At 37.2% G+C, this 17,878-nt stretch overlaps 1 protein-coding gene and 1 long non-coding RNA gene across 3 annotated transcripts in view; one reads left to right on the forward strand and one right to left on the reverse strand.

The window, feature by feature from the left end:
- ZBTB10 (zinc finger and BTB domain containing 10) overlaps nucleotides 1-17,878 on the reverse strand; it is a 33,803-nt gene that overhangs the window by 15,212 nt on the left and 713 nt on the right. Inside the window, exons 1-2 of one of the 2 annotated variants that reach the window (XM_057497943.1) lie at nucleotides 16,584-17,660; nucleotides 6,566-7,454 (exon numbers count right to left, since the gene is read on the reverse strand). In XM_057497943.1, the coding sequence (XP_057353926.1) occupies nucleotides 6,566-7,454; nucleotides 16,584-17,543 (1,849 nt within the window). In that variant the 5' untranslated portion in view covers nucleotides 17,544-17,660. Of the gene's footprint in view, nucleotides 1-6,565; nucleotides 7,455-16,583; nucleotides 17,661-17,878 lie in introns of those variants that run through there. The other variant, XM_057497944.1, reaches the window with a different exon arrangement.
- On the forward strand, nucleotides 7,465-13,840 carry LOC130682870 (uncharacterized). Its single transcript, XR_008996267.1, has 2 exons — nucleotides 7,465-8,593; nucleotides 8,798-13,840. It is a non-coding gene; the product is annotated as an uncharacterized LOC130682870 (long non-coding RNA).

The following is a 17,878-nucleotide window of genomic DNA, read 5'->3' on the forward strand; positions in this document are numbered from 1 at the left end:
CAATAGAAAATGGATGAGATTAAAAAGAATGGTATAAATATGTTTCTAATCACCCTCAAAAAAACAATTCTAACAATTTTAACTTTATTTTCTTTATATGGAAAAGAGCAGAAATGTTTACCCATTTTATAAAGTTGCTATGAAAAATGACCTTAGTAGATTAAAATACTGAGTAAATTACAAAGTGCAATATAAGTCAAGGTGCCATGAAGTTAGGTTAATACTGCTGCCTGGGGTGATGTGGTTTCTTTTGGGCCACAGTGGGCTAGCACCATATCACCTGGCAAATGAATAGTTCAGCACCTGCCTGTAAGTGCCAAACAGAAAACTATGTTGGGAAGATCTTCCTGGACATCTGCTTTTGGTGTTCAGAATGCCAAACATGAGGAAGGTGCACAGTAAATAGTCCAGATTCTTAAAACACAAATATTCTTGAAAAGACTGAAATACGAGAGAGAGGACATCAGAAATTAAGGTTTAGAAATAACTAAACTCCACTGTACAAAAACTTTTAAAACACTCAGATCTATTGTTTTCATTCAAATACATACCAGCATCAAATTTCTCTTCTCACAAGACAAAAAGTATTGTGTTTTTTCACAAACAGGCATAGATTTTTTTTCTCTTCTTTCACTGCAATCAGGGGTATTTTCCCTTTTCAGTGGAGAGTAAATTCATTTGCAAATGTATTATATAAAGACCCCTTCAAACAAGGCTGTTATTTCTGCCATGATGAGGTCTTAACAAGTCTCCCCAGATCACTCCCTACTCCAATCCATGAACACCCTCCCTATGTTTTTTTGTTAAAAGGCAAATATAAACAGATTGTTCAGCACAGAATATTAAGGCTTATATCAGAAATCAAAAATTCAGTTTTGTAAAAACTCTCAGGATTATCATTTATAGGGTTTAGACAATTTAATACTCCCACATAATGCTTTTATAAACTGATACACACAAGGCTGCGCCAGTACCCAGGCTTTAGTCTGGTCCCACAGACTCTATCTCTTTAGGGTTTCTACTTTGCAGGTAATAATCATTGGTACAGCCATCTCTTGGGTCAAATATGGTAGACAGGGAAGACTAAGCAGGGGGAAAGTAAAGGAGAAGGGGGAAATGGAGTTTTCCTACTATCAGACAGTTGCCTAGTATCATTCTTGAGATTAAATATTAAACATTCTTATGTATTACTATATATTACAGTCTATTAACTACTGGAGGATTTGGAGGACAATTACTTTTTAAAATGAACATCAGGCTTTCAAACTACTATATGATACTTGACTGTAACAATTTCTAAAGAAAAATGACTTAACATTATCACTTGTGGCTCATCCTTCATAACATACTCAACCAAAAGGGTGCCTGTAAGGTAGAGCAGAACATCTGGAATCCCTCAAGAGAAGGAAAACTAATTCAGTTCCATAAATCTGTTATCTAAAATGGCTGCAGTAAGATACAGAATGTAGAAATTTTCAGAGTATAGAAAAGTTAATAACTACAACCTTCCCCCCGCCCTGGGGCTCTATGGTAACATCCTATAGTCAAAACACTATTTCTGCTTAAAAAAAAAAACGGGTGGGGGTGGGATATTCACATTTAAAGAAATAAGAAAAAATATAAACAGCTGGTTTTGCTGCCAGCTGAGTATCAGATTTTATTGCCAAAATAATTAAGAAAAAGCTTTGGGTAGTTTTTACAGCTTTCAAGATTCCATAGTTATGAAACTTTCTTTCCTTCCTCAAGGCTAGTTAGTGGCAGACCTGAGTCCAAAGCCCAAGTTTCCTTTACTAAACTCCAAGTTCCACAGTTTCTAAAATAAATTTTAAATAGTTCATACAGTAAATTTATATGGCATGGTCAGAATATTTGTAAGTCTAAAATCAGATGGCCAATTTCAAAATGGTAAAAATGTTCAATAATTTTTAAAAAATTGATTATTTTAAAAGATTTCAAAATCTTAAAGTAATACCAAATTTATTAATTATCACCCAAAACAACAGAAGGGCAGAAGTGCTGGTTAGCACATAACTGTAACTAGAATAATTCCTTATTTCAAATGTGACTCATTAGAATATCTTAAAGTTATTTAGTTTGAGCATTCTTTTCTCAAAATTGTTTTCTAAATACTCAAATTATAAGCTTTTTAACTAAAAGGCAATTACACTGATTGAAAATATAAAGTATAAACCAGCTTTCAACTCTACTTGTAAGAAGTATTAGAAGTATAAAAAGAACTTTAAATTATGTCCTTTGATCAAGCAAAAAACCATCTTGCAGCTGAACCTTTGTATGGCATTAAGAGAAAATTCAATCATTTATATGGAATTATTATTGGCTTTTATTAAAGATTAAAAAGTATCAATTATATAATGTACTGCTGCCTTTATTAGAAAATACTTTTGATGGAACTGTCCATTATAGTACATGGTGTCACCTACTTAAAGCCCCAATGGAGAAATTCCTTTCAGAATTCAGTACCACAAAAGTCTCCATCCTGCAGAAACGGTGTGTTTCCTCTTTTGGGAGAGGCTGCTTCAGTATCTTAGAAGCAACTGAAAGCTTAATTAGGGCAGCCAATAAACACCCTTAACTAGCACATGTAACTTCTTTGTTGCTAAATTTTATTTGTATTTTTGCTAATTTGTTTGTCAATTACTTTAAAATCTTTGTTCAAAATGAGGTATGTGTGCATGCATAGATAAATACATAATACGTGCAGAGAAGTTATTTACAATGGATGCAAACTTACTAGTGTGACTGGTATAAACATAAAAAAATTAGATTCAGAAAACAACGTTCCGTGACAATCCAGATCTTCAAAAGACCAAAAATAGGATTAACATCTGAGTTGTTTTGATTAAAAGCAACAACATATGTGAATAAACTTCATAAAACAATTTAGGCATTAGTTATTTTTACTTCTACAATTTAATTTCCAATCTTAGATTTGTATCTACTTGGCTGAAATTTGTTTTCTGGTTGTGAATCAGCAAAACAATGATTTAAAATTTTTACATTATCAGAGTAACTAATACTAATGACACCTTTTTTCCTATTTTATTCCCCCAAATTTAGCTTTTCCGGACAGTTTCAATTACCCCATAAACCCTAGTAAATAGTAAAAAAACAAGTTTCTAATCTTCCTTGAGTTCTATTTTCAAGTATCCTCACGTATCAAAAATGATTTGAGGTGAAACCCAGTACTGAGTCAAATAACAGACACACTACCTTCTTTAAGATTGAAAAAAAAAACCAAAACCCATCTGAATAAAATCCACGATATTTGTGTGTAACCTTATTATCTCAATATCTTACATTTCTTTTTGAGGCACCCAAAAACATCAGCTTCAACATCATATGGCAAGAAAACATAATTTAGAGTTTACGAACTATAGAATCTGGGGAGGTCAGTTCCTACAAGGGACCCACAAATTCAAATATGCCTAGCACTGCTTGGAGACCAAATGTTACAGACTTACTGTAACTTTTCAGATGTTTAGGTAATGAACTTTAATTCACTTAAAAGCATTTATTTCACTGAAAATTTTCACTATTTTCTCAATAAATGGAATTTAAGTATAATCGATGTGAGTGGGGTTCATAAAAATATTTCAAGTTTTAAAAGAGATTTTCAAAAAGACTGGGGTTTCTAGCTTATTAATTGCAAGGTTTTAAAGTAAGCTGAGACAGTCTTAAACATGACACCTGTCTTTATTTTCACTAGCTAAATAAATGACCTCAAGAAAGACCTTCACACCTTGGTAAACACAGACCCACCATGTCAAATTGTTGGTCAGAACGTGCCTGCAGAATTGTAGTCAATTCTGTGCATCAAAATTTCAGGGTGAAACAAACCATGCCTATGACTTTACAAAAGATGGCAACAGGGTTTGGAATTCACAGAAGTGAAGTACAGCACTTAGCCTAGAAGAAGGTGGCTTCAGGGGAATATTTAAAACAACATCTAGTATCTGAAGGGTTATCAAAGTAGGTTAGAGAGATTAGAGGTCAGGCTCACATTACACTACTCAAAATGGCAGGATTAGGGAAGCAAATTTTGCCTCTATGTAAAATGACTTAATAGCAATCATACACTGCAATAGGTTCCTTAAGAAGTATTCTGTATTCAAATAAAAGGTCAAGCTGAGACTATAAAATCATCTACCTAGAATTTGGTAGAATGTACACTGCACTGAAAACTGATTTTAAATAAACTCAATTGTCCCCCAACTTTTAAGGGGGACTAAGATGACGATGATAGCTTTTGTGCTTTAACATTTGTCATTTAATTTTCATAATTCCATTATAAAATAAGTACTGTATTTTAAAGATGAGGAAACTGAGGGTGATTTTAACTCATTTTGATCATGGTCACATAGTGGGTAAGTGACAGAGCTCATTTTCAAATCCTGACTCAATTTGGGCTCTTCTATTATCAGTGGATCTTAACCTTTATTCACATTATAGCCACCTATATAGAGCTTATAAACTTGAACAATCCAGTCACATCCCAGGCCAATGAAACCAAAATTTCTAGTGGAGAGACCCAAGTATCATGGTCTCTAAAAGTGCCAAGTGATGTCAACAAGTAGCTATGATTAAGACCCATTGCTCTATACCAAGGGATGGTAATAAAGCTTTATTGGAACACACCCACACTAATTTGTTTATACATTACTATCTATGACTCCTTTCATGTTACATTAGCAGAATAAAGTAACTGAGACCTCATGACCAGAACAGCAAAAAGTATTTACTGTTTGGCCCTTTACAGTAAAAATTTGCCAACTCCTGTCTCTGTATCATGTTACATCCTAACCATAATACTCTAAAATAAGCACATACTTTCTGTCACTGAATTGAGTTGGATTTAGAGGCACTGAAATGTAAGTTTTAACAGCTAGAATGCAGCGCATCACTGATACAACCAAATTTGTGAGTTACACAGTTTATCAAATACCAAAGTGATACCAATGATGTAATAATCTTTTATAAGATGTAAGAGATAAACTGAAAAGGTATTATACTATCAAAAATTAATTTATGATAGACCTAGTCCACAGATACAACCTCAGCTAAGGGTGCTGGCTAAGGTAATTGCTAGCAATGTTACTTTTATAAAATGTGTATTATGGTTCTGTATTAGTGCTTTTCTTTTCTTTGAATCACTTCAATTATGTGTAGCCATTTATAAGAATGAGGTTGGTTTGATTAGTTTTGCTTATCACCTACTACTCTGAAAACCTGCTTGTTCCTTAAATTACATATGAGTGTGTATTTTAAAAACATAGGGTCCCTGCCATACTATTAAACAATTAATCCAGGTAGCAGAAAGATGATATAGCTCTAATTTCTGAGAACTGCTTCAAAGTCTTCTATTAAAAGTTAAGCCAAAAGAAAGTAAAAGAAAGTCTAGAATACTCTTAATACACTGAAGAAACTGCCTGTGGTATCTTATCGCTAAAGACTTGATTAAGTACAGGGAAAATATCAGCAAATAGTATTCTTTACATATTCATGCTGATTTTCACTTCAAGAAAAATCTCCACAATGAAAAACTAAATCCAAACCTAAGAAGCCAGAGGAACTATTTTTTGCACAGTATTACTATGGCATTTTGCCCTTTGGGAACTAAAAACAATTCATCTTACAGGGAATACTCCATTCCCAGATGATCACCATCATATAAATTAGACACTGAATAGTAACAGAGCTTTGAGGCAAAGTAAGCATTAAATCATCTATTACAGTGGTAGACAAGTCTGGGGTCTGCAAAGGAAAACCTCAAACCCATTGGGCTACTTCTTTTCTTCAAATAAAACTAAGGCAATGAAATTAAAGTTTCAGATCTCTGTATTTACACTCTTACAACAATGGACCCCACCCCACTTTTTCAAAAACCCACACTACATATACATTATATCTAAATATCTGTATAAAATCCTTTGGGGATAAACTGAAGAGAAAGGTCTCAGAGGTCTACCTCTAAACTAACGCAAAGAATGAAACTGAGGTGACGGGGGCAAACTTAATTTACTCGGTCTTCTGTAAGATTTATGGTGATAACAGAGTAGCTCTAAATATAGAGTAATCCCATTATCAACTGTAAACTTCTATAGGACACTTAGATGTTTAAATAACAAAAAATATTGAGAGTAAAGAATGTTAAGTAGGTCTCAATACTCTGAAATGACAAACTGATTCCACATTACAACTAAAGATTTTACCTTTTCAGCACTGCATGCAAAAAAAGTGAGAAGAGGGCTATAAAATCAGGAAGATCAAAGAACTATGTATGTGGAGCTCAGATGTCATAACAATATAGGCAAATGCTGGTGACACAATCTTTGAGAAACCCACATAGAAATGCCTAGAAAAAAAAATTAAGTACAATATACAAAATTATGTGCTTGAGGGTTTCCTCCCTTTTATTATAAACTTAAACTTAGCACTACTACTTATGTGCATTATTTACAATCAAAGTAATACTTTAAAAATATATTTCATGATTATTTCCAACCAGAATTAAAATGAGAACGGAGATACCTTTGTATATATTTACCTGGTTCTTCCTTGATGAATGACAAATCTTCCTCTGGATAGGCAACAGATGGCTGCATCACTGAGCAATCTTCTAAATTTGCTTCATTATTAGGTGGTATATTATAAATAAATCTCTTTGTAGTTTGGTTTTTCCTCCTTGTTTTGCCAGTCTCTTGAATTCCCTGGGAGCCCATATTATTCCAAATAAACACTTTTGTTTGACCTTGTGGTTCATTTTCAGCCAATTCGGGTGAACCATCCTGGACCCAACCACTGTCATTCATTTGGTAGTTTTCTGTTTGGCCCTCGTCGACATTACAACCATCATTTTCAATTTTTACATTACTTGCCAAATTAGTAAGATTCCGTGTTGCCCAAAAACTGGCAATTTTTTGATCCCGTGATGAAGAAAGACCATCTCTATTAACTGGTTTTCTATTATTATAGTCCACAACTACAGATTCCGGAGCTTCTGATTTAATGCTTATATTTAAGGCATCTTTAATGAAATTTCGGCAAGTTTGAACAACTTCACTCATTTGAAGATAGCTGGCCACTGTCATCACTTCAATGGCATTTTGGCTTGTGAGCACCAGGTTACCAGAATACAAGAAGTCCAAGATGACTGAAAAACCTTGAACTGCAGCAATATCTAAATGGGTAGTATTGTTTTGGTTAGGGCTTTCTTTGTTTGAAAAGCAATATAAAGTCTTAAAGAAACGGCTGCCTGCAACCAGGATGTTTTTATGAGCTTTAAAGATTTTTCCGCTCACGACAATGCTGACATCACAAAGAATACCTTTCTTTCTCTGTTCATTTAGTTGTCGAAGAAGCTGATAGCAATAAGAGTTCTCATTTGGCCTACTATTAAAGTCACAGTACCCCTCCTCTGATGGTATTTCTGATTCCTGTAATTGGATTGAAAACATTGTATTAAATTTTACTTATTTTTTAAAGCTCCCAAATGAAGGACAACAAATATTATTAATACAACTTTTTAAAAAGCACTATTCAAATATACTAATTTGTTAGTAATCATTGTGTTTTGTGACTGTTTACAATCCCAAACACTGAGAGGACAAGAGCGAACAGCTTGGTGCCAGCCATTGCTATTCTAAGAAAAATCACTCATCTGAATGAGTATCAGCAGGATTTCATGTTCATGTTATTATTCTCAAATACAGGATAAGGATATGGATTAAGAAGTATTTAAAATTGAAATAAAAATGCTTCTTTTCTTATGAAAAGAAACCCTCATTTGTAGGAATTAAATTAGTTTGCCTTATCTCCTTAGTTGATAGAAATGCAGTAGTCTTTCTGATTGAACTTAAAATATTCAAGTTACAAGATACTGGACATCTCATTCTATTTAACACTATAAAAAGGTAAATCTAAACCTTCGCAAACATTTAGGAATCAAACAGCTTAGGTTAGGAAAGTTAATCAAATCTAACTTGAGATAATAAGACCCTAATAGGAAAATGTGCTTCAACTACAGGAATATTCAGTTATGTAACAACTTCCCAGTCAACTTTCAAAATCTCTTCTTTAAGGTCACAAATGTTAACAATAAAGCATTAATTCCTCAACTCAAAATTCTTAATGTTTATAATTTTCCCTCTTAGCAATCTTGTAAGTATTCATTATAATTTTATTTAGCATCACTAAAGTTTTGGTAATTTCCTATAAAAACACTAAAGACTGTGTAGTATAACAGCAAGAATAAAGGAATACGATGTAGATTTCAGAATGCTGTCTATACTATTATTAACTGTGTGACCTAGGCAAGTTGCAACTCCAGAGCCTTTTCCTTAAACTATTCAGCAGTACTGCGAATGTCTGTGATTAAGAATTTCAGTACTTTCCTTATATGGCGACTAGGTGAGTAACTCCATAAATGAAGAAATGTGTATCCTCTCAGTCTTGAAGAGTGTCTGGAACATTATTCAATGACTTTGCTAGATAACGTAAGTAATCATTTCTTCCCAATAGAAAACATGCTCAGACATTTCTAACAGAAAACTCACTGAAAATTATAACTTTAAGTGTAAACATTCATGTTTTCTTTAATACAAAATATTAACTTAAATACAGGCAGGCCACTTTTGTAAGCTAATGAAGACACACACACACACACAGACCTAAGTATATGAGCATGAGAAAAATATGGAAAGAGACATACTAGACTGTAAACATGCTGGGAGGACTGGTATACTTGGAAGGAAGGAGAGGAGGGGGAAATCAAGGAAAGAACAGAAGGGTGTAGGGAACACAGTTGTTAGGATACAAAAGAATTCTCATGAAACAATATTCTAAATGGTGGTGATATTCCTAAACAATCCCCAAACTCCATTTTACCCCATCATGGCTATGGCTAAATTACAAAAATATTAGGTTTAATTTTTGAATCCTAAACACAGGAGTCCACACATACAAAGACCCCAATTCTCTGAAATTAAGCCACATCACAAAATCTAAGAATTTCTGTGCTGCTTCCAGTTGATAAGTCAACTTGAAAGAACCAATACAAGAATTCCAGGACTTCAGTATTTCACAGTGATAATGAAAGCAAAGATAACCCTGCAAATCTGGGGTGTATGATAAGTAAAGAATAAAGCATGGAAAATAAAGAATTTCCTTTTAATTTCCAAAGGACACTTGACAGCCTCCCTCATCTCCCAGTTCCTCAAAAGCATAGTAATTCCCTTAAAACACTCACCTCCCCACAATCTTGCTCTATCATACCAAAATGTCCTTTACTCTATTTTCTCCTCCTATCAAAACACCTTATCCTCAGCACAAAGCTGGAAACAGCCAAGGAAGGTTAAAGTAATCAAAACAAATAATTTATGAGTAAGTCCCAAATTTTTGCTTGAGGGGATGGAAAAAAGGAAGTGAGATTAAAAAAAAAAGACATTGTTTTAACCTGAGATCTTGTACACAGACCAGTATGTTGTAAAAATTCAAACCATTTAGCAAAGGGTAACGTAACGTTTAGGACTTGTGTGAATATATAAAGAACTAAGCCAATACTAAAAACCCCTATAATTACTGATACATTATAATTTTCTATAAAAGCATCATACTGTTTATTTGACCTCCTGTTTATGAGGCTATCTGAATAAGACTTTTACTAAATTGCTTATGCTCTCCTACTTACTATAGAATTTATGAACTAGAATGAGAACTCTTTGACGCAGGCCTAAAACTAAGCTTTGCTATGCAGGCTGTACCTGTTCAGCAAAACTTATCTGGTTCAAGGTTCTAATAGATCCTTGCAGTAACAGTGTGAATACTTTGAAGAAGCAAAACTTAAGCACTGATCAAAATTTGGTAGCACATCAGTCAATAAGTATTTGTGGAGGCACTGAAATTAGCATTTATAAGTCAAGAACTGCCTAAAGTTTATACAATCAAGTAGTTCAAAACTCTTTAAGAAGGAGGTGGCTATAACTAACTGTAACAGTCATTTTAAGCAATGGTCACTGTGCCCTTAATTTTCTTGGCCAGTTCCAATTTCTCAAACTCTCTGCCTGTATCAAACAAAATGTCCTCATTTTTTAAAAAACCCAGCCAAAAGCCTATCCACGAAAATATATGCCTATTCTACTTTATCACAAGGTATACAAATCAAACACAACTACTCAACCACTGTTTTTTCCCCATTACAACTGTACAAGAACAGTAATGTTCCCTGCTTTTACAAGCAACACCAGCAATTGCTTTTCACTTCTGATTAGAGCACTATGCTGTTTTTGTATAGCACCTATTAAATATGCTCTTCACAATGAAGGGTTTACAAGTCAAGAACATATGTACTCTCCAAGGGGAGTATTATTCGAGGATTTAGGCAAAAACAGAGCCTAAATAAGCACAGAGCACCAAAATAAATTGCTACTTGCTGAATCGAATTAAGTAATTCTTTGTACCAAAGACAAAATCTTAAAGTAGGTCCCTAAGAACTCAAGTCATCTCTCTTCAGTTTCTTCTTTTAACATGGTCTATCACTCTTAGTATACTGATATCACGAAATATCACAAGTAAAAATATACTGGTGAAAAGCTTTAACTTTTTCCAGAACTGATCTTCTCAAATGTTGGGTAACTTTTATTCCCTTTCCCAAAAAGGAAAACACAGACAACTAAGCCCAGACATTGTCAAAAACTAGCTAAATGAGGAGAATTTAAAGCAATATATTAAATTTTCAAAAATCAGACAATTTGTTACACCAGAGATTCTATAAATATGAAAGTCTTCAATTTTTTTTTATTTGTGAAGATGCCCATAAGATCTGGAAGGGACCTTAGGATTAACTCTTCCGAAATTGAGAATAGAACAAGTGTTCATTTAGCTAAACTCCTTATATTATTTTCACAATTTTCAGAGACTAAAAAAATACTAAATATTGTATTCACAAGGGAGAAGCTGCTAAAAGCTTGAAAAGTCCTGACTTTACTCATGTATGTAATAAGCATTAAGTGAATGGGTGCTCTAGACAAATCTACACAGGGGACCCAAAATGACTGAACATAGTTACTTAGGAGTACTAAGAGTTTTAACAAGGGTGTTGTGAGAAGAGAGGGGTGGTCTATCTAATCCAATTTTTTTGGAAGTGATGGGGAATGCATTTTAGGAGAAAGAGCTAAGCAGAGCCTTAAGAGACCCAGGAGTGGGGTGAGAGGATGAGCATTCTCTAGGCAAATGAAGACAACATGAGAAAAAGAACCAAGATGGTCCACAGCATCCTCACAATCCCAGATTTATGAAAGAAATGCAAGGTAATCCAAAAAAGTCAATGCAAATATGCACTGATGAATATTGAGCTGTCTATAAATTTCATCAGATTATCAAGAGATTTGAACCCTCACAAGGTTAAGAACCACTGCCATAGGTGCCTTTAGAAGCAGTCATCTGACTGGATTATGGCAGCAAATTAGAGAATTAGTATCAGAGGACTGAAGATTGGAGATACTGTGACCAGAGGAAGCTACTGTTAATAGTGCAACATACTTGGCAAGAAACAAGGACGTTAACTAGGGAAGACGGATAATAATGGGGAGAAGGTGGTAAGGAAGAGAGTGGAAAAATATTTGGAAGGTAAAATCAGCAATACTTTGGTGATTAACTTGACATGAAGGGAGGAAAGAATCATAGATAGGGTCTTCAGCACTCTAGTTTGGGGAGCTAAATGATGCCCACAGCTTATACAGAATCCAAGCTGACCTCCCACCCAGTCTCTCCACCCTCCTGAGGAGAGTGGGAGAAAGAACTTGAGATCAAACAGTGAGCTCATCTGTAATCAACCCATAATGGTAAGAAAATGCTATATTAGCTTAAAAAAAATTTACTCCTCTACTCAGAATTGTAGTCCTCTTTTGATAAATGGATTAGCAGAAAAAAGAGAGATTTCCAACATAAACATTAAAGTGTAAATAGAAAGCATTAAAAATTTTACTTTTGTTGCAGCACCATAACTGGAACAATATATTCAAAGAACAATGATATCAATTTCCACTTCCAAACCCAAATTTTAGAAAAAAATCAAACTCAATTTCTAGAATGAGGACAAACAAGGCCACAGCAAACATGATGCCTGCCAGTGATAGTGACAAACTGTATGAGTTGGCAGAGAAAGACAGGAAGGTCTCCTTTGCGATCTTCTCATCACTTCTGCGACCTTGAGTGAGGGCACCCTCTGGCAGTTTAAGTACTACCTCCAGAAATTCTAATTCTGTAGGTCTGGAAGGAAATTTTCAGGTGATTCTAACATCCAGCTAATTCTGGATACCAAAGATACGCTTTATTATGGAGCTCTCAAAACCCACATACACACACATAGGTGCCTCTAAACAGTAACATATATGTATTTTATGTTTCTCCCCTGCCTCAAAATGCCAAATAGTTCGCTCATTCATTAACAAATACAATCATTTTAGCGTGACATAGGATCCTCCATAATCTTGAGTCCACCTATTCAAACTTCATTTTTCATCCTCCTCAGGAGCCAAATTATCCACTTGCTCAACCACACACATAAAGACATCCAGTTCCACTTTGCTCATGCTGCTTCCAACTGCAGTGCCTAGGATGCTTTCTCCTCACTGGTCAACACCTATTCATTTAACGCTAACACAATTAAGTTCAGGAGCCAATTCTACAAGCTCCCATCCTTCACAAGTAGAACTGGTAACTTCCTTTAGTGTCTTCACTTAACCTAACATGTAACATGAACATGCTTCTAACATGGTATCTTTCATTTTATTTTCATGTCTGTCTCTCCTTACTACACTACAGTTCCTTGAGGGTAGAGAAAATGCCTTACAGTTTTATCTACATTGCCTCGCATCTATCAAATAGAAGCAAACTTAAGAGGGAGAAAGAACCCAATTCTAGATGTACTAAAAGGCATACTCAAAGACATATTATTAAAAAGTTGAAAAATCAAGGGAAATGAACCAGATATTACTGAATCAAGCACAGTGAATGTTAGAACCTACAGAAATAATTATACAAAATGATTATTTAATGGGTCATAGACTCATCTTTAATATGTTTCTCTTTCTTACAGAAAGGTTTTCCAGACTTTTTTCCTAAATCGTTAAAAACAAACCCTGTTCCTTATTATTTTGCAAAGAAGGCTTGTAGGTCTGTATCACCTTTGCTTTAGTTCCTGACCTCAACATATTCCAATTACTAATTTCAATCTCAATCAGATCACTGATCTGAATTCAGTACTTACTTTCTGAAAAGGCTAACTAGATTTATAACAACAGATATGAGTGCATGTTTTAGTCATAGTAGAGAGTTGACAAAATGTGAGATTTAGGCTCTAAAAATTTCACAAGTGGATACAAAGTGATCTGAACCAAGATACGGTAGTAATCACTCTTACTAAAAGGTCCTCTGGGCCAAATGGTCAAATACTGTATGAGCTAATCACTGAACTTGATACTATGAAGTTAGCTGTTACTCAAAATAAAAACTTTATGTTGTTTTGTCCCTTATCAAAAACACAGGAATCTCTCTGAAATAAAAGGCTCAGAACATAATCTGAAATTTCAGCTCATTTACTTGAACAATTCTTACCAACATCCAATTAACAGAGGACTTTCAAACTTTTAAGAATATGCTATAATTTCTGGTCACCACCACAGAATAAATGAAAAAAAAATTTTTTTTTTTACTTACAGAAGGATAAAAAAGGTAATCCTTAGTGATATACTAATATTTAGCCAAATTCCTCTAAAGAAAACAGGCCTCCTTAAAATTAAAAGGGGATTGGGGGCTTGCTGAGGGAGTGAACTACCTATAGCCTCCAACTGAATTCCTGCCTGCAGATCTCCGTAACTGTCATTTAAGTATTTTTAAGACTGGAGAAAGTTAATGCAAAATATTCTTCATGAAGCTGAGAAAAATTGCATGTATGATTTGAAAGTCTCAGAATGTCCAAAGAGCCAGATGGTCAAAGTCTGAAGCTATGAAAAGGGTAACCGGTTTGCTCTCTAGAATTAAGAGTGATTGCACGAGATAAAGTGGCTTCTAAACTGGCAAAATTGGTTACACTGAGACATGAGGTACCAGACCACAAAAAAAACTATCTTGTAGATAGTTACGTGCTATGAAAAGAAGTGACGATGGTAATATATAATGGTTATCATTTACCAAGTAATTATGTGTTGGCATATATACTTTGCATACATGAGGGAACTAGAAGTTAACTATATGCTTGCGAAGAAAGTTGAAGATTAGGACTAAGGTTCCCATAACCTTATTAAGCCCAAGAAAGCTCTTACAGACTGTGTTATACTGCCTCCTACAGGTAATCAAAAGCTACAGGGCAAAGGGAAAAAACTGCTGCTAAGTAGAAATAAGTCAGTTCTCAAGCCTGTGATTCATATTAACAAGACAAAGAGATACACAGGTGGCACCTAGAGTCCACAGCAAGGTTAAGGTTACTTAGAACGAAAATAAAAGGATTAGGACCAATTCAGAACGGAAACATTCAAATCCAATCAAGGGAACCAATATATATAGCCTTAAACAAACACAACTTACTAAATTGTACTGTCCTCAGTATGAGAGAACATCTTAAGAGAAAGAAGATTCTATCTGTAAAAAGTAGTTCCAAGGATCAAAGGAGAAAGGTGGGATAATTCAGAAATCAACTTAAAAAAGGTTTTACTTAGGAATGAATTCTCTGATCCAGATATATGACTAGGGGACAAAAACACACCATACTAAGTCTATCATAAGGTTATCCAACCAATTCCCCTTCTTCTGATTTCAGGTTCACTAAGCATCTAATTATAATTTGCACTTCTATTCAGATTTGCCTAAGGGAGAGACTGCTAGTAAGAGTATTAACTGGTCCACTCTAGAAAATTCATTCTGTCTTCTTAAAATTTTGTATATAACCAACTGTTATTTAGAGAAGTACTGTTTCACCTTCCCAAGTCCCCCACTTCAACTCTACAAAGTAACTTCTAGAATACAATATTTTAAGCTTTAAAGTCTCAGACTCCCCTTCTGCAAAATGGGAACAAAACAGAGTAAGGTAAACGTGTGGCACTTGGAAGAATAGAAAATGTTAGTTCCATTTCACTCTATTGCCAGAGCTCACAAAGCTAGTAATTGCAAAAAGCTGAGATCTGAACCCACATTTACTCCAAAACCTATTCTTTTTCCATTACAACATTCCTTATAGGCTCTATAGCCTCACTTGTCACCAAGGACTCTAAGACTTGGGACAATTTACTTAACCTTTCTGGGCCTTTTATCATTCAGTGACCTTCCTTCTAGGGCTTGGGCAACTACAATTTTTGCAAAAACTATTGCCACTGTCCACTGGGGAAAATATCCCTATGTTTTAAAGTTGAAGCCTTAACTTCTGAGAAATTTCTGTGCTCTGGGGTTAGTGCCTAATTCACTCCAGTATTAAGTACTCTGAACTCCAGTACAAGATCACACTAACAAACATGCAGAGGGACTAATATCTGAAAGTTGGCTTCCTAAAATCAATGACTTAATACCAATACAAAAGAATGAGTTCCATTCATCACCACAGGTTGTTTAACAATCTTAAAAGGAGGACTGATCAACATCTGTTTGGCTTGAAAATGAATTACGGAAATGTTAAGACTACTATCTTCAGACTGGAAATATTAAAACAAGAACTAAAGTAGAGCCTACTTGTTTTGTACCTAAGGATTTAGAAATTCAAGGAGTTCGGTATATATATTCTCTACCAATCCCAATCAACTACTTGATAAATAACTTCACATTAAACATTTCTAATATTCTAAGTTTAAAGCAAACTGTATTTATGAGAAACTCTGAAAAGAGGGATTATAGAAAATCTCAGCACAGAAATCTGCATAGAAGGAAAGAAGTAAAAACTACAGTAATTTATCAAAAGCATGCTTTTGGTAAGAAAGTTAAGTAAATTCAACGGAGATGAATTCACTAAAATTATGTACAAGAGAAAGCAATGTTATCCAAATAGCTTCCTCTACATTTACATACTGTTCTCATATTTCACATTATCCTGGGCTGATAAAAAATTTTCTCGGCTGGATGTTTTCCTGAAAGGGGTAGCATCAAAGGTTAAGGAAACTGCTTAATTCATTCCTCAAAGAGTAGCTAGATTCGACTTTCCCATCATGCTTGAGACTATGAACATAAGACAGCTTTTCTAAAATCAAAGCTAATAATTTTTTAACGCAAAGTCAACCTTTTAGGGTTAAAACCTTCAGCTTCGCTGTATTAAACTTTTTCAAATTCAATCTGATGGGCAAAAAAATGAGTCATAAAAAAAAATAATACAAATTCAGCGCTCCGATAAGAAAATTGTCATTCCACTCCCCTTCCCCCAACACACAGATAACTTTTGAAAACTTGTTCCCAGGCTTTCTAAACCCCCACGCGTAAGCTCCCTCCACCTCTCCCCAACTGGAATGATGCCTTCGCCCAAGAAAGTGTTTTAGGTGATAAACCTTTCCCTAAAAGATCTGAAAAAACAAGACCAGGATATAATGTACCTGGGCGTTGGCTTCGTGGAGTTTGTGCTCGGTAGAGACGTGGTGCCTCAGAAGAAGGGTTTTCTTGTAGTTTCGGGTCCCTCTCGAAAGCTCATCGTGCCCGACTTGAGGAAGGTCTCCATTTCCCCCTTCCTCTGGGGTCTTCTGGCACCAGCCACAAGACATAAGGCCAGTATCCTTGGAATATCGCAGCCAGGGAAAATCTTTGAGCCAAGAGGTCTGGAAGGAGCACTGTAGCTTCTGCATTAGAGACTTGGGCCGCGCGAGAGGGAAGTGCTGGACAGTCTCTCCTTCGCCAGCTCCCACACCGCTGCCCTCCACTTCGTCCCCGCCATCGCCGCCTGACCGCCTGCTGCTGCCGCAGCTGCCGCCTTCCGCCCCGCTGCCGTCGCCCAGGCTCGCCCCCTCCTCCTCGTCCTCGGTGCTGTCGCTCAGGGACGCGCCGTCCGGCATCAACTCCTTCCCCTCCAGCGCGTCCAGCTCCAGATCCACAGCGGCGGGCCCTCGCCCATTGAAATGCCTCAGGGGCCACGCCGAGGTCTCGGGGCGGCCGCGGCTACTGCCATTGTTGCCGAGACCCCCGCCGCCTCCTCGGAAGGCCAGAGTCCGACGGTTCCTTTCCGCTAGCAGGGGGCCCCCCGCGCCACCGCCGCCCAGCGAGGTGGGGCCACCCCCATCTTGGGGGAGCAGCAACTCCTTGGTTTCCTCGGCGGCGGCGGCCACCCCAGCGGAGGCCTCCAGGTCTTGGGGCTCCAGGCCCTCCAATTCCACTTCCTCGTCGGCCCCCCGCCCATTGAGCTGCTGAAGCGGTAGCGGCTGGGGCTGTCTTGGCTGGGGCTGTTGAGGCCAAGCCGAGGCCTCCCCGCCAGCGTTATTGTTCGCGGAGCCGCCGCCGCTGGCGGTGACCAACCCGCCTCCTCGGAACGCTAGCGTCCTGCGGTTCATTTCACTGAACGACATGGCGCGCGCCGCCGCCGCCGCCCGGTGCCCCGGCTCGCGCCCGGCCTCGGGCCGCGTCCCGCGAGCTCCCCCTGCGCGCCGCCCCCGCCCCCACCCCCGGCGTTCCGGTCTCGCGGGGCTCGGCCTCGGCCTCGCCCTCCCGCCCGGCCCGCGCTCGCTCCAGGGGCTGCCTCACGCGTCCGCCGCCGCCCGCCGGGCCGCCGCCGCCTCGTCCTCCACCCCCGCCCCGCGGCGCTCCGGGCAGCGTCCCGCGCGAAGGGGGCGGGCGGCGGGGAGGTGAGCAGCGAGCCGGGGGTGCGCGGGGCCTTCCAAGTTGAGAGGCGGAGTGCGGGGAG

Source organism: Manis pentadactyla, chromosome 3 (genome assembly GCF_030020395.1).
Source record: "Manis pentadactyla isolate mManPen7 chromosome 3, mManPen7.hap1, whole genome shotgun sequence".
Classification (NCBI taxonomy): domain Eukaryota; kingdom Metazoa; phylum Chordata; class Mammalia; order Pholidota; family Manidae; genus Manis; species Manis pentadactyla.